The sequence below is a fragment of the Microtus pennsylvanicus genome, chromosome 13 (assembly GCF_037038515.1).
Source record: "Microtus pennsylvanicus isolate mMicPen1 chromosome 13, mMicPen1.hap1, whole genome shotgun sequence".
Classification (NCBI taxonomy): domain Eukaryota; kingdom Metazoa; phylum Chordata; class Mammalia; order Rodentia; family Cricetidae; genus Microtus; species Microtus pennsylvanicus.
Window position 1 is genome coordinate 4,651,011 of NC_134591.1, and position 25,521 is coordinate 4,676,531.

At 41.8% G+C, this 25,521-nt stretch overlaps 1 protein-coding gene across 1 annotated transcript in view; it reads left to right on the forward strand.

Annotated features, from left to right (window-relative positions):
• The window catches only part of Pappa (pappalysin 1), a 237,896-nt gene that overhangs the window by 33,550 nt on the left and 178,825 nt on the right, over window positions 1-25,521 (forward strand). Inside the window, exons 3-4 of the mRNA XM_075945577.1 lie at window positions 16,848-16,993; window positions 21,416-21,709. Of these exons, the coding sequence (XP_075801692.1) occupies window positions 16,848-16,993; window positions 21,416-21,709 (440 nt within the window). The remainder of the gene's footprint in view (window positions 1-16,847; window positions 16,994-21,415; window positions 21,710-25,521) is intronic.

A 25,521-nucleotide genomic window follows, 5' to 3' on the forward strand; every position in this document is an offset into this window, starting at 1 on the left:
AGGAGACAGAAACAGGAAGATGTTATGATTCCTCTACAGTTTAGGGCCAGCCTAGGCAAATGTGAGAGATGTTACCTCAAAATAAAAAAGAGGTGGGTTTATAGCTCAGTAGTAGAGCACTTGCCTTACTAGTACAAAAGTCTAGGTTCAATCTTTAGCAACATACACACCGCCCCACACACATAGATGCACATGGAAGTAAAACTGTAAGTCAATTCCTTTGTTACTCAGTTGCTACATGGGGTTTGTGGCTGTTGTACTCGAGAAAATGATAGGGAAATCTTCCAGTGTCTGGGCTTTCTGTGGGTAGTGGGCTGGTAAAAGGGAGGTCAGTTAGGAATAGACGCCTTGGGTTCAGATCCCGGCTCTGCCATTTCCTCACTCTGTGACCTCCTAGAGGTTCCTTCTGCATCATTGACATGAGAGTGATGGCTTGCGGATTTTGCAGAGGTTATAGAAAAGGCATAGAAGACACTGTATTCCCTTCAGGGGCCAGCACGTTACTAGCTCGCTAGGAAAGCATATTTATCTAAGGAAAAGGACTCGGTATTCAGGGAGTACCACTCAAAGCATGTGCCGGGAACCTTGAATGTGTCCTGAAGAGTTCGTTGGGACAGGTGGAATTTCACCGAGGCCTTCCAAAGCAGGCAGAATGGGAAGCACAACTGAGGAATTCCAGAAATCTAGCGTGCAATTTGACAGCTATGGGCAATAAATATGCACTGAACTTAGTATTCATGCAAAAAAAGACACCAAAAAAATGTACTCTGTGAGATAATGACCATGTTTGCTATTTTCTCTATGGTAACCTCTTTTCTGTGTGCTTCTATCCCATCACAACTTGTTTTAAACCTTAAGTATATAAAACAATAATTATTTCAACAACAACAAGAAGAATAGAAGGTTCTGGAGACATGGTTTGATGGATAAGCATGCTTGTTTTGAAAACAGGATGACCTAAGTTCAAATCTCCAGCACTCATGCAGATGTCACACACAGTCATGCATGCCTGCAATCCTTGCCTCAGAGGGCAGAGACAGGAAAATTCGGGGAGCTCACTAGCCATTAAGTTAGTGAAATGGTAACCTTCTGGTTCAGTGAGAGACACTGGGTCTCCAAACAAGATGGAGGGTGATGGAGTCAAAGGTTAGACATTATCCTGTTATCTGAGTGTGAATACACACACACACACACAAAGTGTATGTATACAAGGAATGGGTATAATTCTAACTTGACCAGAAATTGGACTGGGGAAGAAACAAAGACATTTCAGGAAGAGGTAATTGTATTATTCCTCAGAATTAGGAAGAAAGGAGGTCTGCTGCCCAAGATATTTGAGTCTGCCCTGGGTATTGACTATAACCTGCAATCCCAACATGCAAAATATAACCAGAGTGTGACTTTTGTTTGTGTGGGACTTCCACTCTGAAGTCAGGGAAAGGGTCAACAACCACTTTCCTGTTTTAGGGAAACTTTCTTATTCTGTCCAATACACATGACCCTGGCCTTGTTGATGGTTTCGGCACATTGGCCAACCCCTGTGGGTTTTCTCTTCATACTTCTCTGTCTCTCTCAAAAGAGCAAGGACCTCCCTTGCACAGGAAAAATATATATCTTCAGAGAAATGAGGATTCTGGCAGGAGAATGTCCTGCCTGGAAGTAGCTCAGAGAGCATGACAGCTCAGCCTGCTGGTATAGGAGGGGCTTCTGGACTCTGCCTTGCTACCGTCTTGTGCCGCATACAAGGGGAGATTTAGTGGAAGGCTAGTTTGTTCTGGTCAATTTTGCTCACATTTGAAGCCTGGAAGAACTTGGCAAAGGAGATAAGATGGGAGTTAGCATGTTCATTTGAGTTATGGGAAATAGTGGCCTGTAGAGAGTGCAGTATGCCTGATTCAGTGGTCATTAGGCAAACGAAAAATGCAGGTTCCCTGTGATCAGCAAAGAGTGTGCGACTACATCAGGCTTACATGAAATGCCTACGTTCAAAGACAGAGTCGATAGAAAGTAGAGCATGGACAGTGAAAGTCATCCAATCCACAGGTCGATTCAGCTAACCATTCTCTGATTCATGTCAGAAATCTATGTTTAGCATCTGCCAAGGGTTGAGAAGGCAAGTTCCCCAATTTTGTTTTATGTAAAGAAATTCCAGATTCAGAAAGATGAAGCGGCACATTTAAAGTCATCCTGCTTGTGTGTGGAAGGCTTGGGCTCAAACCTGGACTTTTTAACTCTAAAACTATTGAATGGAACTATCTTTAAACCCAAGGAACAATTAGGTAACATTGAAGGACAGGGGTTAGAGGCAGGGCAGTGTTTCAAAACTTTGTGAGAAGTCTGGTGGTAATAATTGAGTCAGAACCAAAGCCAACTGGCCTTTTCAGAGTCCCTTGCCTCAGGTTTCAGATATTTAAAAAATCAACAGGCAACACCGACAGATTCCAAAGGCCTCCTCTTTTCTCGTCACAAGACTGAATGTTCCAAATGTCTGTGCATGGCGTGTGCCAGTAGTGTGACCACTCGAGTCAGGGGCTGCTTGTTTGCTGCTGCGAAAACTGTGTGCACAGGCTGAGCCCCGCCAGGCCCTGTGTCATCAGGACTAAGTTGGGGTTACTGGGTTCAGGCTGAATCAGCTGCCCTGTGTGCAGAGAGAAACCTATGGAAGGTTTCAGAGAAATACTCACTTTGTGATTTTGAACAAGAGAGAGGGAGGACAAAGAAAAAGGGGAGAAAGGACAAAAGCAGGCAGGCTACTGGAGCAGAAGCCAGGAAATGCAGGCTGCTGTTGTTTAGGTGAATGTTTAGAAAGAACTATCTAAAAATAAAAAAAAAAATCTTTCAGCATCTCTCTCTCTCCTTCCTCCTTTCCCTCCCTCCCTCTCTCCCTGCCTCTCTCATCCTCTTCTCCTCCTCCTTTCTCCCTTTTTCTCTTTCCATCTGTCTTTATTTCCATGTGTCTGTTATTGCTGTTTTTGTTTCTCATTATTTTAAAAATTAAATTTATTTTAATGTGTGTGCACGTGGGCACACGAGTATACACACACACACACACACACACACACACACACACACGATGTGGGCATGTTATTATGAAGTCCAGAAGAGGGCATCAAATCCCCTCTGACTGGAACTGTGGATAGCTGTAAGTCATCTTCCATGGATGCTAGGAACTGAACCCAGATCATCTTAAACCAGCTTTCTTCCTCTCTAGGTTTTCATACCCTAATTATTTCTTTGAAAAATTCATATTTCATACAATGTGTTTTAAACATAATCTCTACTCCTTAATCCCCTTAACTTCTCTCAGATCCATCCGCCACTCTCTGCCAACTTTCTGTCCTTTACATTTTAACCCACAGTTTGTCCTGGACATGGATTTGCTGCCATTCACTGGAATATGGTTATATGGTTGATCTAACAAGAGTCACACCCTTAAAGAAAACTGGCTCTCTCCTCCCCAATATTTAATCAACTGCTAATAGCTCCTGAGCTAGGGGTGTCAGCTGTTGTCCCCCCCCACCCCATACACAGGCAGACCACCATAGCTACTGAGTTCATGAATGCAGCAGTCCTATCGTGTGCAAAGACAATTTCTCTCTGGTCTTCCTGGACTTCTGGCTACTAAGATCTTCTTTTCGTCTATGATGATTCTTAAAGCTTTGGGAGGGAGAGTAAAAGAGATCTCTCATTTATGACTGAACCCTCCACAGACAATTATTTATACTCTGACCAATTATTAGTTGCTATGATTAATCCCTTCCAATGCACAAAGAAACCTCTCTAATGAAGTTCTAAAGCTGCATAAATCTAAGGGTAGAGAGATGTGGATTTTAGGACAGTTTGGTACTATGACCATGTAGCAAAATAGCAATTGTAATTTCATCCCAATAGCTTATATGTTCCACAGTCCTGAGATTTTGGCCAGGGTTTTAGTACTAGTCTGTCATTTTATCCTGTAGAATGGGCTGTCACACATTCTGTCCTTGTAACCTTCTTGGCATTCTCCCAAGAGTCTGAGGATAAAAAGTAATAGGATAGTGAGTTTGTAAGTGATTTGAATGGTCCCTTTCTGTTTCTATGGTTGCACCAAAGTAATCAAGGGGGTATTGACATTGTGTTTTCTCATAAGATGCAATGATAATAATAACGAAAGCCTAAGTATGCTGTAAAATAAAGCTGGGATAGTGGGTGCTGAATACTTTGTAATATAAGCAATGTGAGATACTTGGCATGAAGAAAAGATTTTCGTATGGCCTGAACAACAGGACCATGATACCTGCACTTAAAATTCTAAGTAGACCTACCCTGTCTGTGCCAAAGGGAGCAGAGACAGTCTATGTGATTTTGAAGCCACGGTGGGACAGAATGACACGAGGAGGAGATTAGAAATGAGATGGTGTCATCTCCAGTTGGAATGGTCTTTCTAGTGATGTTCTAGCCTACAGGGGAACAGATTTCCCATCAGTACGGGTGTGTAAGTTGGCACTAATAACCACGTTCAGGCTAAGATTACAACCATGACAGAGAAGGTAACCTTGCTAGCCTTGGAGTAAATCTTGGATAGTCCAACGTTTTCCTAATTTCATATTTCAAGTCATGTTGGAAACAACTTGGGAACTGTTTCTCTTTGGTCTCGCAGTAATTTGTTGCGTGTATCTTCTGTCTGCCTCCTTGTTATTCACCAGTTGAAGATGTTCCTCATTATTGAAGGGCACCCCCTCAATGGAAAGTCGTATACAAACAATCCATATAATATGTGGACTTCAAATACAGAAAATTATTCTGTGTAGGAAAAATGAGGCAGATACCTGGAAGAACTATGATTTCAGCAAGCATCCAGGAATAGTCATACTCTAGAGAGGTGACAGCCAGGGTCCTGGGAGAAAACAGATGTTACATTCAAACAGAAGAGTTAAGGAGGTTTGAAGGAGGGGTGAATTTGAAGCAACAACTACTTACAATGCTGTGTATGTATTTAAGAAAACAAACAACCTTATCTCTTCACTGCAAGATTATCAAACATGGACAGAAATTATCACCTTTTGCCTATAGAGATAAGATGGAGGGGCAGTTGTGGTACCTAAAAACTGTGGCTGGATGGAAAGGGTTCCCACCTCTGGCTGTGACTTTAGAAAAAGAAAGATCTACTGTGGTTTTGAGAAGTTAGAGAAGTCTTCATGATGTGGCATAAACAAAAGAGCTTTGAACTGTGGGCAGATTTAGCCATGGCAGAAAAGACCTTGTTGGGACAGATTGCGTGGGTAGGGCTACTTAAGTTAACATGGGAAGACAAGTCAGAGAGTAGGAAAAAGCTAAGTCTAGTTGGGACACATGCATGGAGACACACAATTTGTTCCTTGATGGGTATCTCCAAGAATCAGCATGACTTAGGATAAAATAAAATTTCAAGGGAAACACATTGTGTCCTTGGCTGGCCAGTTTCTTAGCTATGAAATCTTGGACCAGTCTTCTAAACTCTGAATCTCCACTTTCACATCTGCTGAGAGAAACATCTGAAGGTACAAATCACATATTGTATGTGGCCCTGGAGTCACATAAAAGGAGAATCACAGAGTGTCCTAAAGAGTTAACCGCTAGCAGATGAAAAAAATGGCATTGCTCTCTCTCTCTCTCTCTCTCTCTCTCTCTCTCTCTCTCTCTCTCTCTCTCTCTCTGTAACTTCGTTCATTCCTTTCCAATAATCCTGTAAGAGAAATTGCCTTGGAATCTTATAATCAGAATATCAGGGTTTATTTAATGTGACTAATATTCATTACAACAATACCAGGAGTCAGGGTTGGTGTGGTGGAAAAAAAATATGCATGTTGGAGAGTGACCAGGGTTTGAATCTTGGCTCCACTCTGCACTAGTTGTCTGACCTTGGCTCATTGTTGAGTAAGAATTGTGGGTTTCTCATCTGTTAAAATTGGGCGATAACAACTATACTGTGGCATGTCAAAAAATATAAATAAAGTTCCTGGTGTGAAACACTTGCTTTCAAGTGTGATACACAGTGGGGATTAGAGATGTTCTCCTCATCCCTTCGATGTACACATAGACACCCCTGCCCTCATGTCAGCTCTCATTTCGGGGAGACTGCATTCTTACAGGCTCATAACAAGGACGGGAACAAACTGCAGTATACAAACTGAAAGTATTTAACCAGACTACTTTCATTCTTAAGATGCTTTCTTTTAAGGACCAGCCACAGATCTGGTGCTGTTATATAAAGACCACATGACTTATACCAAGCTTATTGAGTTTGTACAGTAGTTTATTTGACAATTATCCCAAATGTCTAGCTGTGTTAGAAGATAGATTGCCTCACAAACCATCCCATGCTGTGCTGGCAGTGGTCGTAAGGAGGCACATGCTAGTTTGGTGGAAGATGCTAGATGTTTTGACCATGCTTGCTTTCATGTTGAAACACAGTGGTGTGCCTGCTCTAATCGTCTCTACTTTAATTCTGGGCTTTCTTCAAGCTTTTCTACTGAGTAAATTTAACCTTCAGTCGGTTTCCACCTCTGAACACTGTGTGACATTTTAGTCGTTGAAAGCAGAATGCAGGAGAAACTGGTATCAACAGAGTCTACTAGGCTCCAAAACATGAGGCTAGCAGGGAGCTCCAAACAGTGAGGTATGCAAAACCACACAGTTCCCCACTTCAAGTGTGGGAGACCGAGCACATTTAGAGTGCACTTCCACCAAGCCATTTACAACAGTCATACTTAGCTCTGTGTAGCTGCCTCCGCCGGGGCATCAGTGATGGAAATGACAGTTGGCTTCACCGGGTGGTTTCGATTTGATGGGATGCCTGGAGAAGCAGCTGACTTGAGCACTACAAAGAACAATGATTTTGCAGCTGTTGTTTGGGGATGTCCCTTCCCTGGGAAGTCTTCTGATGTCTTCCCTTCATACTCCAGTCTCACCTGCTTCACAATGCTGAGCCCTCATTCTAGAATTTCAAGGCTAGGATAAGTGTCAAAGACTTTTGAACCCATCACCACTGCCCTTTGATTTTAGCTTCTATGAGTTCCATATCTTTTAGAGTTTTTCTCTAAGTTCTAAAAGCCCTATGTATACTAAATACTAATGTACTTCTCTTCTGGAGAGACAAGCAGCATGCCACACTATGATTGGACACTTCTGACAGAGACAATGGGCATGTGTGGGGCCCAGGTCCACTGAATATTATGGAGTAAAGGACCTGGAGGACAGAAAGATGTCCCTCTGTCCCTCACGTAGTCAGTACCATTCCCTGTAAGCTGCCTCCTGGCTTCCCAATTTACCAGGATCTGAGGGGCTCCTTCTCTTACCCCTTTTGTAGATTCAGTGTGCGTTCGCATTTCCAGTTCCCAGGACAGACAGGTCTACTGGATGCCCCTTTGAAGGCCTCACTGCACTAGGAGACGACTGGGGATTTTCCATCCTAACTTTGGCACACTCAGCACTCATTTCCCTTTCTCGATCCGCTGGTGACACTGACAGCTCATGACAGCCTCAGAACTTGGTCAAATTCCCTTCCAGTTAGGAAATATAGCCAATGAGGCTGCGAGGGAAGGGTGAACCTACAGAGAACAGTGCACTTCATTTTCGTGGGCACTTTCCTAAATGGATCTCAACTCAGCTTGCTCCTTCATACTCAGTGCTGGTTATTCCTACCAGCTTAGAGGGAAGCTCCACACCTCCGCTCTTGCTTTCTATAAACACCAACCTAGTGAACTAATGTGTAAGCAGAGACTTTCTCCTTGCAGAGTTGTTTGCACAAGGGGCACAATGAGCCTTCTCATTTCCCCTTCACCCTCTGCTACTCTGTCTTTCTCTTTTCCGAGCTCTAGGTGGGTTTAGTGGTCTGGTAGTAAAACAGCGGGGAGAACACTGTCTCCATTTTTACGTTTCTGATGTTTGTGATTCCAACCTTTTGTGAGTTCAGAAGGCCAACCATAGCCCTTAGCCTTGAATTGACTCCCTACCACTCAACTATTTTTACGGCCATAGAGGGCACTGGTGACTGTAACAGTGCGGAAGCACAAGGTGTCTCAGCTTCTTACAGACGTGGAAGACATACACAAGTGAAGACGTTTCCCAAGAAGATCCCTGTAGAAAGACAGTTTGCCTGTGGTTTGACCATACACAAAGAAGGAGGAAAGAAGATTCTTCTAGTAGCACAGTGGCCACCATTAAGTTGGACACTTCTTCACTCTTACTTTAATTCTTTGTGTGTAAAACAGCAAACTTGAAGATCTACTCTTTGTTAGACAGAGACATTCTCAAATCAGCTTTTGCAATTCTGGTTCCTAACAACAAAGTTGATTAGGATAGGACAGAAACCAAGGGTACAAATGTAGGATTTGATGTCTTTAAAGGTGCATGGACATTGATGCAATTAGAGAAGTAAGAGCGAAATTCTGCTTTCAAAGGATTTCTCAGCTCCTGTGTCTAATTCAATGCATTGTGTTTAGCACTCCAGTGAAGGAGTCAGGCTATCTGACATGCTGAGACCCTGTGAACATCCCTCAGTCGCCGACAGTGACACCTGGGAGGTGGGCAAGCATTCTACCTCTTTCTCCTCCAAGTCCTAAATGTAGCATCCTCATTCCAAAAATTAATTTAAATTTAATGATATTTTCAAACAGCTTGACATACAACATCATGTTTCCTATATCCTTTCTCTAAATTGAGCTCTATCGTCACATGACCCTGTGAAAGCCGTCTCTGCTTTCATCCCAGGAAAGACAAAATCTGGAGAAGTTATTAGGTTTGTTAAAGGTCACTCAGAGAGATCTACACCTACTGTTGTAATTTTATTGTTTTAACTTAAAATACATTTGTTATTTGCCTAGGATTATGTGATTCATATGGAACCGTGGTCCAGAATAAATTCCAGATGCTGCCATATTGACAACTGTTGGTGATGATGTAATTCTCGGTTTATCCTGCCTAAATTCGGTGTTATTTAGCTAGTCTTTCCATCTGCTATGTGGCAAACATGGCTAAAACTAGAGCCAAAGTATACAGTCTCTGAACAACTTCTTGTACCTCAAACATCATGGCTACTACAACTTGTGAAACACATGGGGTTTGTCTTTTTTAAATTGTATTTCAATGAGAAAGACAAACCCTAGGGCTTTAGTGAGCTATGCATATTTCTTTCAATGTGGGCAACTGTACTGTTTATCAATTGTGGTTTGAGTTCTACAGGAAGGAAACTAGATGGTGGGAAGAGAACGCTGTGGCTCTTAGATCTCCATGGTTTTGTTGTGAAACAGTAGTTGGACACAACTTGTCATATTCCTATAATGGTTCTTCTAAAACATATTATTATGTTTTAAGGTATAATGTTCTCTTATGTAGCCAGGGATACTTCTTGACTTATGGGCTGCTTTGAAATTCAGTAAACTCTAAGCCCTGGGACTATCAAAGGTACTCTTGTCTAGCAATAAATAAAGATTAGGGAAGGGACTGCTTGTCTCTGTGTGCAGGAGCATTTCTCTGCTGTGAGCAGTTTTGAGCCATGGATATACAACACTTAGCAGTGCACAAATCCTGACATGAACCCATCCATGTTGAAAGTCCCTGTTAGTAAGTATCTTTGTGGATTAGTGCTGATATGAGGAAGAACTGGTGCTGAAAAAGCACGGGGTGGCTTCAGAAATGGTGGGGACAGGCCTGGGTCCTGAGGTTTGCTTCACATAAATCAAATATGTGGAGCTGGACTGGTTAAGAACCAGGTGTTCTTGCACCTGTCGTCTACCCAATGCTTTCTAAAGACCATTTTCAAAAAGCCAAATGAGAAAAATAGCAGCTGTGTAGCTCTAAATGGAATGCATTCATCATCAGGTAGAGTCTTTTACACTACCAGCTATCTTTTATGAGAGACATAATTAGTGACATGTTCCCCCTTTTGAATGTTTTCTTTTCCTCATGAAGATTATAAATCTCTACTTATGATCTCATTTAAAAATAATCCAAAATTTTGATTAATCCCTGACTGCCCCCCACCCAAGATTCAATACAACACCTCCTGTAATCCAAATATTCACACCTATCCCATTGCACCCATCCTGGATTCATCATGACACCTACAAGTGAAAGGACCCAGGAAAAGTGTTGATACCTCACCTGATCATAGTTTCTTCACAGGTATGAAGGGGAGACCCACAATTAGACTTCCATTTTTTTTAAACTTCAAAAGGATATCTTTTTGAAAGTATACCAACCGGGTTAGTAGGAAGGAAACACCTTAAATGGTATTACCTCATTATATTGTTTTTGTTACTATTATTATCATCATCTAATTATTTCACTTCATTCATAAAATCTCTAATTTTTATAGTAATTGTTTCTCTTCCCATATTTTTATGACCAGTTTAGCCATAGTATAAAATAGTATCTCAATGAATGTTGATAGATGATAGGGGGATCAAAAGGATGAACGACGAAGAGAGAAAAAGGAAGTTGGGAAAGAATGAAGGCAGACAGACAGGAAAGAAGGGAGGAAATTGGGGAGTTAATGAAAGAATGTGATGTTCAATGAATGAATGAAAGAACAACCAGCTTTTCAATTATCTTTGTTGCTGTTATATTTTTCTTGGGGTCAAACTTTCATATAAAAGTTATTATTTCAGAAAGCAAACATTCAAGATTCCAAGGATTTAATATACCCTCCAAGAACCGCATGTGCGTGAATCTTTTGTTAAAAAAGAGGCAATCTTAGGCATTTATAATGGTGAAGCTAAACAGGAAAATAAATTCCAGATCATTAGGGACCTTGGAATAAAGTACAAAATTCAGGTTTTAGAACCGGTCACAGCTTGGAGAAAGTCTGTTGTTTGGAACAAGAATATGGACGCAATAAACATTCTGAGGTTTATCTTGCTTTGATGACTTGCCTCACACAGCTTTGATCTTTATTTCTGATAATCATTTTCAAATGGTCTGGTGTGTTCTGAAAGTGAAGTCATGGTTGATGAATCCATGGGGCTCCTTGGAAATGGCAAGCTGCATTTGGAGTTGGGAACAGGAGAGTGATGAGACAGTGCGTTGTTTTGTGAGCTGGAGAAGCAGGGTGACCCACAGTGGGAGGAGGAAGGATACACACACTGCCCCCAGTGATGGGAGCCAGGGTCAGTGATGGAATACAAGCCCAATAGGCAATAGGAGCTGAGCAAGTTCAAAGGAGAACCACTATCTTTGAGCCTTTTCATGAGGAGGTTGGTGTTCTAGGTATTTTCTGATGGACAATCATACTGAATTTTAGATGCTCCTTTCTATGCCGGATTTTGTACCATCCATTTTACAGGTGAGAAAATTGAGAGTCAGAGAGTGATTCACATGTTCAAGGTCAGAAGGGCAGTTCACAGAAGAAAGATTCCAGTTCCTCTATCTCTGTCTTAAAATAGCCATCTGCTACCTTTTCTTTTAACCCAAAAACAACTGTTTTTAGCTTGGCCCACTCTCAGCTCAGACAAATGCTCCACAAATTGAGGTCACCTGCACATGTCCAGCACCATCCTCTGTGACCAGACTGCACCCATCAAAGGCCCGGGGAGCAACCCAGGAGAATAAGTCTTTCACTTGTGCACAGAGGAAGTCAGCTGAAACGCAACCTGCTTTAATATCTGAATAGAAATCAGAGCACATGAGGTTTGACCTGGGCTTCCTGCAAGCCATACCTCTGATCCTTCTTCTCTCAAATGGGTAAATAGTGCAACCAGGGTACTGAGTTTCTCATGCCCAAAGAGCTCGGTCTTTCCTAGACCTTTTCCCATGACTTCATGGAAGGGGTTTGTTGTTGTTTTGCATTTTGAATGCGGTTCCCTTTTGCTTGTCTTTCAATAAAACAGGCCCTGACAGCTCTCTCATTCATATTATTGCAGAGTTGTACCATCTCAGGCCAGTGCGTTTAGGAAATATGTTGTTGGCACTAACCAGCAAGTGAGATGCATGCATAAAGAAAATATTCTAATGACAGTTGAGTTGAGAGAGCTTTGATCTCCCTCCAGGACTGCACTCATGGCTTTGAAATGTAGTTCTGGCAAAAGGCTAAAGTCTGGGTGCCTTGGCAATCAAGGCTGGGCCCCTGAAACAGACATTCCAGGGGACCCACAACCTTCACTGTGGAATCCAGGTGCACGAGATGTGCAGGAGGAAAAGAAACACAGGCAGCACTGCTGAGAAATAGCTTGGGGAGGGGACTTAATCCTAACAGGGGCATTGTAGTATAGATTACCATTTCCAAAACTTGGTTGCTTGTGTTATTAGTGGGGTTTTGGCAAAGACAGGGGATGTGGCAGGAGTGGGGGCCACTTGTGATTGTGGTCAAAAATGCTTGAGAACACTTCAAGTATTTTCTGCCTTGCTCTCATTTTGTATAATGTAAGGTTATGAAAATATTTGTAATCAAAACTATAAGGTTCTTGACTTGTTCCAGAAAGCATTTTTTAAATGCAAAGATTCCATAACTTTTTCCTTTGAAATACATGGCTACTTCAGTTTTTAGTAGACAAGCTGGACAGCAGCAATCTAGTTCACTAGCCCATTGGCCAGACACAGACCTTAAGCTACAGAGCAGGCTGCAGGTAGTGTGCAGTGAGATGAGATGCGGCTGAATATCCATGCAACATCTACATGGAGATATCCTGATTAGGAAGCTGTAGGACTACCATCCCTAGCATGGTAAGTTTGCTAAACTATACACAGTTGAAGAAAATAGTTTCTACCCGAAGGAAGAGGTGTCATCACTCACCAACAGAAAGGTGAAGAAATCAAGATCAGATGTACATAAGCCAGGAAAGCCAGATCCATGGCTTGGTCCTTCTATTTCTTGGTGAGATGTGAGCACAGGCAAATCATCTAACTTCCTTAGGGCTTATTCTTGGTCACTCAGGTTTGATGCTATCTGATTCAAAAGACAAGTGCCCAATAACTTCAAATGAGTGATTATCTCCCTGTGGGTTTTTGAGAAAGTTTTCAAGAGCCACGAAAATCATGATTTGGGACATAACTATTTGAATCCTCGGTCTAATGAATGAGATTGGTGCTCACAGTATGAGTAAAACTCAAAAGAGAATGCTAAAGATTAGAAATAAAAATTAGACCAGTATCCTCATTTTCAACTACTGGTAATGATGAACTTAGACTGTTGGTCACAACAGTAACTAACGTAGTCCGGGTAGCCAACACTAACCAATAAGTGCCTTGTGGGTTTAGTATAGTGCCCCGTGAGTACGTGGGTACATGGAGCTAGGTATATCACCCACTGGGTTGCTAGCATGCTCAACACTCATGAGAGGTGGTTTCTCTTATCTCTAAAATTCAATTGGAAATGATCAGGATGGAGTAGCAGACTTCCTGAGGAGGGAAGATTTTATGTGATTAGAATTCAGGAAGCGATGTTATGAGACAGAAGCTAACAAATACTCAAGGAGCAGCTAGAAAACACGCAGGGGGCTCTGGGTAAGGAAACCATGAGGTCCTGTATGATTGAGGCTGCAAACTGAAAAAGACGTTTAGACAATGGGGGAACAGACACTGGAAGCTGAGACTGAGAGAGTATTATGCAAAAGGGAACTGGTAGCATCATTTACTTCAGGAAGGGGAAAGTTGGAGGCTAGGAAAAGAGAGGAGCTCTACTGTCTGGGTGTGTGCTAGTGTGGTCCTGATCTGCCTCAGAACCAGGAGCTCAGAAAGGGAAAGCAATTTGTTCCCAGACTTAAGTCCCCCTGTTTATCTCGGTGTGATATCCTCATGCAAGTTAATAAACACTGCTTAGAGTTCGATTGATCTTTCTAGGAGGCATAAGTTATTTTTTAAATAAATTTCACAGATTTGTAATATATATATATATATATATATATATATATATATATATATATATATACAAGGCTAATGGGTTAGCTGCTTTTGTTATCACTATCACCAATATACATGACCGAAAGAGCTCATGGGCAAAAAAAATGTCTTTGTAGTTCATAGTGTTAGAGAATTGAATCTATGTTACTAGGCTTCCCACTGCTTAGGCAAAGCATCAGGCAGTGTGGACGGACAGGTGGTAGAAAAGTTGTTTAGCTCATGAAAAATAGGAAGGAGAGAGAGAGAGAGAGAGAGAGAAGGACTCAAGACCAGGTATAACCTTCAAGTAACCTAGCTCAACTAGTCTCCTTGATTTTCAAAAATTCCCAAATAGTGCTACCAACTGAAGATCGAGTGTTAACACCAGAGCCTCAGGGCATTTCATATCCACACTCTAACTGCTAGTTTTTCTGTAGCTGCAAAACAAAAAGTCAAGGGGACTTATCAACTAATTTTCTTTCATTTGGATTAAATAAATATCCCTAGACTACTCTTTCTTCTAAGTTTTCTGCCTCTGCTACATTCTCTTCCATCTACTGCTTAAGGTGAGAGATGAAAACCACAATATCATCTTAAGAGATAAGGTGATGGAGATAATAAAGACCCACACAAACTTCTGTCTTCAAAGGTTTCCCCATGATGTCTTTGGGAGACACCCAGCTTAGCATTGCTGGAAGACCTCAGTTGACAGGGGGAGAGCTTTTATTAACAAAGCTACTTTTTTCTTTGGGTGGATTCCCCGCAACAAGAGAGACAGGGAGGAAAGAGGCCAGTGGGACCAGTAGCCTGGCTAGTTGCCGTGGACGTTTTGGGAGATGGAGGCTTCCCAAAGAATGAGAAAACCCCACATAGGAGCCAGAAAGAAGATCCAACAACCCACATTTCTGCTTTGGGCTAGGATGAATACCACCTCTTGAAAAGATTGCCTCTGCAATTACCACTGAATAAACAACCAATTAAAATGTCTTCCTTTCCCCTGTATCTTTTTCTCATGAAACTTTTTCATCTCAGAGTATAGGGCCAGAGGTGGGTTTCTCTAATAAAATGTGTTTTCTATGTCTGGGAGATCATTTGAAGGAAATGGGTAAATCAGTTAGAAAAAAAATGTGGAAACGGTTGCTCCAAGCAAACTCTAGGCTCCTTTGCATTTTCGTGCTCCTCTCTGGATTGTTTTTCTATCCCCCACGGGATGGGGTCAACTTAAAAGAGAGGGCGGGTAGGAACTGTTAGACATGCATAGAATTGAACTCGGCCTTGTCCCTACACACTGAAGTACCAGAAATGATACATGTGCACTCCAACTGGCATGGTGGAATACAGCAAGTACTCAATAAGTGTTGGATTTTAGTCTTCATTCCAACCTTAGATGGCAGAGTTATTAGAACTCCTCATGAAGCCTCTAGCAGAAGAAGCCGGATGTGGGTTCCTAGAAAACGGGAAGATTTTGAGTCAGTATTTTAGCTGATAATGTTATCCCTGGAATTAGCCACTATGAGCCTGTGTTTCCTATGCCAGTAATCTTTTCTTCTGACAAGTCATCAAATTGAAGATCACAGGGACATTTGACCTCAGAGAGACATATGATGGGAGTGGTCAGAGTACAGTAGATGTCATATATATCCTATTTCATCCTGGAGTAGGGATGAGGCCAAAGCAGCCTCTGAGTCAGCAGACACTGACTCTGAGACCAGGACCAAGGTATTTTGGCTTCTGCATTGACGGATTTAAATTTAGCTCTATCAGTTTTTACTGAGGTCTCACTAGATACACAACCCTCAGCTGAAAGCTAGATACCAAGAGATGAACAAGACACGTTCTCCATACTCAACTGCCTTAAGAATATGGTATATGGGATGAAAACACAAAAACATGAGCACATCTCTATCCTCACCCTCCAACGATTGTCAGCTACTCACAAGAATTCCTAAAAAGCAGGCTGGAAATGGGACTCCTGAGAGGGTAGCATTGAAATGAGCACAGAATAAGATGCGTTGGCTCACCTGAGCAGAGCAGAGGCAGCCTCTCATGCATAGTGCTTCTGCTGTAGTGAGGAAGTTTTCCCAAGGGGAGTTTCTTACTTCCTGAGCACATAGAATACATGTCTCCTGTTTCAAGGCCCCTCTCTCTGTCTCTTCGTCTCTCTCCCTTGTTCTCTGTCTCCCCTCACTCTCACTTTTTTGTTGTGCTTTCTTACTCTTGATCTTTCTTTCTCTCTCCTCTCTCTTTTATTTCCTGGTTCCCTTACCAACAAATTTCTCCCTATCTTGGAGAACTTATTACTGTGGCATGAGTAGTTCATTTATTACTAAGACACGACCACCTCAATGACAGCAACACCAGGCACAATGTATATAGTCTATAGAATGAAATAGAGTGTTACAGAATGCAGAAAGGTTGATGGGTGTCATCATGATGCCTTAGTGAAAAGAGAATATACTTCCAAGCTATTTAGCATTAATATTGAATCCCAATGCTGCATCTTTGGGTGACCTATTTAAAAACATTGAGCTATACATCCTTAAAAATGCCATGATACCTCCTTACAAGAATAATTTAGAAATGATAAACACCTTCTATGATAGCTCCATATTTTCCAAGAAGATGACCAAGACCCATAGTGATTGACTGAGACAGAGAAGCCAAGAGCAAAGTACATGTTATCTCATCCAGGCTCTGTGTGCTTATTCTATGCTTCTATTACATGGTCCTCTTCTTAGTCAAAATAACACCGTCCTTAGAAATATGAGCATTGGTTCTCAATGCATAGATATTCAAAACTGAGCCCAGCTCTTCACAGATAAACTTAATGTGTTTTCCTTTCAATTAAATGGGATAGTACAACATTTTCAAAGAAGCACAATGCTGTTGTGCTTATAAAGAACTTAGCTACTGTGTCCAGTGTAAGAGCTCCTGATCATGTGGGGGAGATCCTACTGTTTGAATACTACCTTTGTGGGACAGTGGTAACAGTCAAGGTTACTTTTGTATTTCAGAGCCTACTTGGATGTTAATGAGCTAAAGAACATTCTTAGATTGGATGGATCAACACATCTCAATATTTTCTTTGCAAACTCTTCAGAGGAGGAGTTGGCGGGAGTGGCAACTTGGCCATGGGACAAGGAGGCCCTAATGCACTTGGGTGAGTCTTAGATGCTCCTTTGGAAGTAACTCAGAGCCAGCCAGTATGGATCCTACTGTGAGGAAGACTTCAGCATAACCATAACGATGCAGGCAGCAGGAGCAACGGGAGTCACTCATTTACTTGTCTAACTCACAGAAAGCTGGCATAGTTGACCCTGCTTTTGATGACTTGGCAATACTCTGGGGGAACTAGCTTTCTTGATGAGAAAACTCAGAGCCAGAGAGTAAGCAGCGTATATCCAAAGTCATGCACATCAGTAAGACAGCCTCGCAGCACAAGCTTCCCATCGTCCAGAAACCGAATTCTTCTTGGACCTCCTTTTCCTAATCCGTGCATATTTCTTGGCCTGCTGGCCACATTATCCTGGTACATGTGGGTTAAGATAGTCCTAAAAGACACCAAAGAAGCAACAGAAACAGATCATATAGGGACTTCATCTATGTTCTGTCCACTAGCAACACAGGGAGCTGTCTGTCATCTCAAGTTTGCATACTCATAACACATGAGTATTTTGTTTGTGCGGACTAATCACTGCAAGTCAGAAATGTCAATCATTTCTGAACCAAGGATTATAAATAATAAAAATTACAGTGTTTGAGGTTTTCCCACATATTCTTGTCCAGTGCACATAAATATCTACAGAGGCAATATTTGCTTGTATTGGCTTGAAACTATAGTATAGGCACAATTTTCAAGTCTCCTTTTTTTTGATACTCTAGGCTATCTACATGTTTCCACATATAGGAGTTTTAAAATTATTTCCTAGCTTACATTTTTTTCACCTAATCACAAAGAAAAGCATCCTTCTAGGTTGCTTACATTTCACTAAAGATGAGCGTTTTCTAATAGCCATCTAATATTCCATTGAACAAGGCAGTACAGGGTGTTTAACTGTTTTCCCTCAATAAAATGCTCTCCTCATTTGTAACAATGAGTTCTGATGACTCAGTGAGAGTCATGGTTGGAGAATTTCAATACTCAGCAAGCTGGCAGTGCTGGAGGCAGCTTGGGGCCAGCAGGGTCACCGTGTAGTAAACCCAGAGTCTAGTAGCTATTCTTAATCTATGGTATTTGGAAGATGAAGAATTCTATAACTTCAGCTGAAGAAAGCTGTGCTTCATCAAATCATGGGCTTAGTTCTCTAGCACTTTTAGGGGGATGAACCTAATGTGTGTGTACATGCATGTGTGTGCGCATGTGTGTCAGAGAGAACAAGAGGGATAAGGGGGAGGGAGGCACTTCATTCCCCTAAATTATATATATTCATATTCTCAAATGAGGCAAGTCTGGTCCCTAAGCGACTCTTACCAGTTCTATCATTACACATGGGAAACGCTGCAGGCATCTGGTGAGCAGTAGTCATGAATCTACATGCTCTACAGTGGCTTCAACAAAGAATCAGGTGCTCTAAAATGGCAATAGTACTTAGATCTGGAAACCCCAAGATCAGGGATATGTGGTAGGAGCACAGTCAGACATTCAGATACAAAGAGGTGCTGAGCAGGAGAGATTGTACAATTCATACAAACTTGAAATGATTTGCCCTTATCACTTGTTTATGTTTAGGATGTCTTGGGAAGTGATTAGACTAGAGTCAAAGGCATAGTTTTCCTTGTCCTTAGCAGGATAACCCTAGGCAAGATTCCTTTCTTAGGTTGGTTTCTTAAAATTTTGAAGAGGCAGATTAACTAGATGACTGCCCAGGGTCCTTCTAAACTGTGAGATTTTCTCCGATTGAAAACAAAATCAACCTGAAGGTGCCCGATCTGTATCTGGGGAGGGCTGAACAGCAGGCTTCTAACATTAGAGAAAAATACTCCTGATGGTTTCATTAATGTCAGAGCCTGGATCAGGGCCAGGAATAGGGGCGGCTGTAAATCCATAGCATGTTATAGTATTTCAGAATGATGTCAGGCTCAAGCTATTTCACCTTTTAAGAGAAGCAATGAAATAGCACTTGGGGCCAAGTGCCATCATTCTGTAGAAAAGGGTCAACTGGGGTAGAATGAACAGAGCCAGGCTGGACATTAATCTTATCACCATCCCTAGGCTGGTCCTGCCCGTCTCAACTGCAGGACTTTCTGGAAAGATCATGGGTCATTAGCACTGTTGTAGTTACTTAGTTTAGAGCTTCCTAGAGAAACTCCCTAGAGAAACAAATCCAGCTTCTCATAAGCATAAGGGCAGTGTGAGGTAGGAAGATTGCTAGTAACAAAGTCATACTGCAACCACGGGCCTGCAAGCTGCCAGCTTGCCATCCTGAAAGTGGCTGCTTATAAGCAACTCCTGGATAGTAGCCTCAATCAAACTCAATTTATTATAGCCATAGTTTTTAACCCTCCTTTCCTGATGTTACTTTATTAACCCTAGAAAAAGCCTTGGGTGGGATTATGTTTCAGATTATGATTGACAGAAAATAATTCAGAAAGATTTCCTGTCTCAATTTTGCTTCTTCTACTGCCTCTGCCTTCCCTTCTCATCACACACACACACACACACACACACACACACACACACACACACACGTTCACTTTATCTTTGTGTTAGAAGCCTCTAAGCATTGCCAAATTGATAGACTCCATGATCCCGAGGACAGATCAAGCAATTCAGTCCAATCTAAAGCTTGCCTCATGTCTGCTCGGGACATGCCATTCCAGCTCTACAAGGTACTCCAGTCCTGTCTTTCTGCCATAAGACAGGTCTTCACCCTTAAATGTCTCCGCTTACAAGACTCTCATACCTGAATTTTAACCTTCTCTTAACCACTTCCAGTGTTTAAAAGCATAAATCTTTGTCTAGACACACAGCTTGTGTGTCTCATTTCAGTGTCTAAGATTCATATGGAGCAAGTACTATCTATTGCTTCTACTGAGGTTCGTTCCGTCTCTACAAACTAGGTGATTTTCCGTCTTTGAGATATGAGTTACAGCCAACAATATCTCAATCCAGAGCAGGCATATAAGGTATTTAGGGCTCTTGATAAAATGCAGATAGTGTTGCTCCAGGTCTGACTTAGAGCCTGAAACTTATTTCTGCTAGGTTCATAGTTTGTATAATTTTTGTTCTCATGCAGGAAGACAATAAATAGCTGTTTGATATCTTCCAGGGGTTACTCACCCTGCTTAGAAGTAATTAGCTAGGTCTCATAACCTTTTCTAGATGTGTTACCACTCATCAAATATTCAACATATTAGCCAGTGTTCCAATTTCATTTTGTTGATGTGATAGCACACTCAGACCAAAACCAACTGAGGAAGAAAGGGTTGATTTAGCTTACACTTCCAGGTCACAGTCCATTCTCAAGGGAAGTCAGAGCAGGAAACAGGAGGCAGGAAGCACGGAGGCCTGCGGCTTGCTGACTTGCTCTCTGACCGGCTCTCTCACTAGTTCGTGCACAGCTTTTACACAGCCCAGGCCAGCCTTCTAGAGGAATGTTGCACCATCAGTGGGGTGAGCCTTCTAACGTAAAAAATAGTCAAGACAAACCCTCAGAGACATACCTAAGACCAGCCTCATCCAGGAAATGCCTCCCTTGAGGCTTCTCCTTTCAGGTGACTCTTCACTTTGTACAGTTGTCAATAAAGCTTAACCAGGACAATAAAAACTTAATTCTAGTATCTGTGATAGTCATTAACACTGGGAAAGAGAATACAAGCCCTGACTTTAGAACCCAAGAACGTTGATTTTATTCTATCTCCATATTTCTCTTAATCACAGGCAGGTCACTCTGGCTTTCTATGGATGAGTGTTGTTCTGATGAGTTATGATATGGTAAGAGAAGCCATACACCTTAGACTCAGTGCAGCACTGGAGGACACATAAGATGCTCAATAAACATCAGATGGCATTAGGAGCAATCCTTTGACAGAGCACAACCCAGTGCCGGCTTTCCTTAGTGTTCTTGTTTTTACAGCATCAGAGATAAAGGCACGAGATTCAAAGATGGGAACTAAGTTGTGGTGTGTCACAGAGTTAATGAAGGCACAATAAAAGCCAGGGTTAAGGAGTGTGGACGTGTCTGAGGGTTGCATCTGTATAGGACCATTTACAATGGCTGTAAAGCAGAGAGTATGTTCTTATCTACAGAACAGTTTGCAGAACAACATCAGATCAGGGCAGAGATCAAAATTCTTTACTTGAAATAGTGTGTTTTCAGTACCTCAGCATCCCTTTAGAATAATGCTACTCCTCCCTAGGCATAAGTATTCTCTCTTAAAAAATGATACAAAGTGATTCATGGCACTCCTCCCAGTTTTGGTAACCAGTGACTTGCAGCAGAGTTGTGACATTGTTGGGCAGTAGGGTCATAGAGTAAAGAAGGCTGTCATTTTAAGTATCATCCTTTTGTCTTTGATTGACCTAGAGACTCTTTTAGCCTGCAGCAGATTGTTGCCTAATGCTCTGGTTTTCCCCTTGCAGGCGGCATTGTCTTGAACCCATCTTTCTATGGCATTCCTGGACACACCCACACCATGATCCATGAGATTGGGCACAGCCTGGGCCTCTATCACATCTTCCGTGGCATCTCAGAAATCCAGTCCTGCAGTGATCCCTGCATGGAGACAGAGCCCTCATTTGAAACTGGAGACCTCTGCAATGACACCAACCCAGCCCCCAAACACAAGTTTTGTGGAGACCCTGGACCAGGGAACGACACTTGTGGCTTTCATAGCTTCTTCAACACTCCTTACAACAACTTCATGAGCTATGCAGGTAGGGCCCTCCACATCCTTGATTTTAGCCCACTCTGACACAGCACTGCATGTCAGGCTTGGCCTCTAGTCCTGCCTCGGGGTAGCCTTAAACAAGCTGCTGATTTTCCTAAGATGGAGGAGTTTCGTTCCCAGTAATCAGAATAGCATTGCATTCGCTAGCATTTCTGGAGTAGAAGAGAGGTATTCCTCATGAATGTGTGCCAGATGGTTTGGACAGAAGTCCGTACATCCAGGTAGAAGAACCATAGGGGTCTGATGTTCTGAGTCACTCTACCTCTACTTTAAAAGAAAACCCAAATCTTTCACCTTGATCCATAAGATTCCCCATAGTCTTGAAGCTCTGTTCTTCCACCCTCGTACATTGTTGAAGCTTTCCATTTAACCAAAGTCCATACAAACATACAATTTTCTTATGTTCATTCACTATTGGGGGCTGGAGAAAAATAATTTATTCTTTCTTAAGAACCCAAATTATCACATAGTATTGGGTATGGTATCTTCTCTGATGGCTTTTAACTTCCTACAGCCCTTTAGACACCATCAGAAGCAGTATTAAGGACTTGTGATCTAGGTCCCAGGATGTCCTGTACTTCCTGTCAGCTCGGGCTACATCAAGTTCATGTAGAGTCACTTTAACAGCTTTGACAAATTTGAACAAGACACTCCTTCCTTGGGATGGTTGCAGCTTGGAGAATGCTTCCCTATGATCAACTCTCCACAACTACACACAGTAGGCTGGTACTGAATTCCACTATAACCCCTAAGCTCTTTTCCCACTAAAGCAAGCAAATAAAGAGATTATCTCTTTTGTATCACAAGAAAATGAATAAACTCTTCCTTTTTCTGTAATAGTTTAGCTGTGGTAGTTTCTTCTCTGAGGTACATAAAATTGTTTCTGTTAGTAATAGTATTTCCTTCTGTATAGCCATTTATATTCTGTAAAAGATTTCAATATGTTTCCTCTCATTCAATTCTCACAGCACATCTATGAAGCAGGAACCATCCCATTTTTCAGATGACAATACTGAGGCTTACTGTGGTCATTTCCTTCTGATGATGCATTGGATATCAACTATTCTTTCCCTTTCTGTCTTATGCTATTCTTTCAAAGAGACCTTGTTGATAGTTAGGTGGAGGAATAGAATACTCTGAATGGTCTGTTCATTCTGCTTCTTGTAGTAGGATGGAGATGCTTTGAGGTGAGAGGAAGGCTGAAGGTCCTAATTCGCACTGAACCAGGAAAGGCCTAGTCCAGCTATTATGTTTCTGTTAGAGTTTTGATGAGTGTTGTAACTGAAAAGGGGTTTGGCTGGCAAAAGGCAAAATATTTGATGATCCCAATGGTCCTTCCTCTTTCCCATTAAGGCTGCTTACTGCTGGGGCTTTCTAGTGTTGGTCTCACACAGCCTAAAAGTGATGTTGCTTGTAAAGTGGGTGACCCACCTCAGGACCCTTAAATTATCCTTAAGTTTGGTTCTAAAAACAGCCACTATGTTGGGTATTTCCTCAAAAACAGATTCCCAATGTGCTCCCATTGCCAAGCACACTGGCTCTCCACATGTGGCGCCCTGTGCTCTCAGACAGACCATCTCTGTAGCACCTTTCTTCGGCCAACTCAGCACACATGGGAAGTAAACACTAATAAGACATTGGAAGTTTGCCTGCTTTTTTGGGACTAGAAGCTTCCACCGGTTACCAGATCCCCAGAAACTAAGTCTCCTTTTTGGTTTCCCTTTGAGGAGATCCAAAGGGTGATTAATTTAGTATTGTTGTCCCTAAAGGAGCTCCTCAGCCCAGTGACCCGTTAACAGCAGAACTAATTCACTAAGCTCCGATAACAAACTTACACACACAAAAGCATATTCAAGGCAAGCACGAGCTTGGAAATGTTTGTTTTCTTTAGGATCTCTGATAGATGGGGTGACAAAAGCTGTTGGATGGAATTCAAAATGCAGAACAGAATGCGGCTCTCAGAGCTGAAGGAAGGGATGCATGGGGCTCCTTCTTCCAGAACAGAGGGCAGAGTCATTGCCAAGCTGACTTCTTCCAGCTGCTTCTCCTTGCTGGGTACTCATTTCTCAAGCAGAACTGCTTGCCAAGAGGTCACAGCTTGTGTGTGTGTTTTTCAGTATAATAGCTGATAGCTATATGTGGCTACTGATCACTTTAAATATAGTTGGTGCAACTGAGTGCCTGAAATGTTACCCTTAAAATAATTTGGTTATCTTAAATGGAAAAGACCACATATCCTTGTGGTTACCATATTGATTTTTGAAGAATAACAACAATTGAGTACCTCTGATGTACAAGAAACTGTATACAAAAGTAATGTAAACTAACCCAAAGAGATAAGTTCTATGATTAACGTAACTAGTATTCAGATGTAGAAAATGCAGTTTGCATAGCACAAGAAACTTTCCCAGATGCAAAGACATCAAGCAAGACTAATGCAGGACTTAAGTCCAAGCCTTTCTCGCTGCAGAATCTGAGTTCTTAACCAGTCACTTTACTGTTCTGAGGAAGTTCGAGAGGCTCCCAAGTGGTCCAAACTAGCAGGCAACAGGCAGCTGATGTTCCAGCACACTTCAGTAGAAAGCACGAAGGCTTGTGTTTGTTCTGAACTAATGACTCTTGCCAGATGGATGGGAAGCAAACCCGCCCCCCAACCTCTTGAAGATAGCAAGCTGTACTTAGGAGGTATTCCAAGATTACCTGGCACACACTATAAGATCCGAGGATTTCTTTCAGCCTCTTGGTTATGGTAGCAACTTTCTATGTGACAGGAACTTCTAATAATCAAACATGCATTCAGCCAAACAGTCCTGTCTCTAAAGAATGTACCTGAAGCAAGTAAACCAACTGATGTGTTTAAATATTTAGCAATCAGAATGTTCTTCACAGTGTTCCCTTTCTAAATATTTATAAAGTATTTACTATATGCCAGGAACAAGAGATAAATGTTTATCTCTGTCCTTGAAGTTAACGCAATATTGAAATGAAATACAAAACACCCACCCATGACAGAACACTGTGACACCACTGAACATGATGTAGATTATGGCCAAGGCACGTGACATTCAAAAAGGGATGTTATGGCAAGAACCTGAAACTGAAATGCCTACATTGTAGTATTTGATTATAGACAAATTATTTTTCTCAGAGCTGCATTTACTTTATCAGTTCATGGAGAATGATCATTTTTACACTGAATGACAAGAGAGATGATTATACAAGTAAGGAATCTAGATCAGTCCTTTGTAGGATAAGTATTGCTTTACAAATAAAAAGCAACCTGATAATTTATTTGATGTAGAGAACACCCCAGAGATATGTGTAAGATACATATATGATAATTACTGTAGAAATTTACTTTATGCATATTCATAATATACATATGTATGTATACACACATATGCGTTATACATTAATGTGTTTATAGGTACTGACCTTAGGTTGATGTTTATTTTGGATATGTTTCAAAAACTTTACAGTGAGTATCATTTTTATAATCATTTACTGCTGACACTATTGTTAGATTTTAAAAACAGAGCCCAAACAGCGAGCTTTTACAAAAACTCCCCCGTTTACCTATGTCGTGGATGTCAGCAAGCTTGTTAAATGCTCGCGTCAGCTTTTGGAGAGGGCACTGTCGCCATCCCTCCTATTGCAGTGAGTGGAAATGAGGCTGCCAGGGTCAGCACATTGTCCAGGTTCCTAAAGGAGCTAGAGTTACTAAGTGTCTGTCCTGATCCTCCGTGTAATGCACCTCTCACAACACGCCTTGGCTTGCAAGTCTGGAGCACTGCAGCA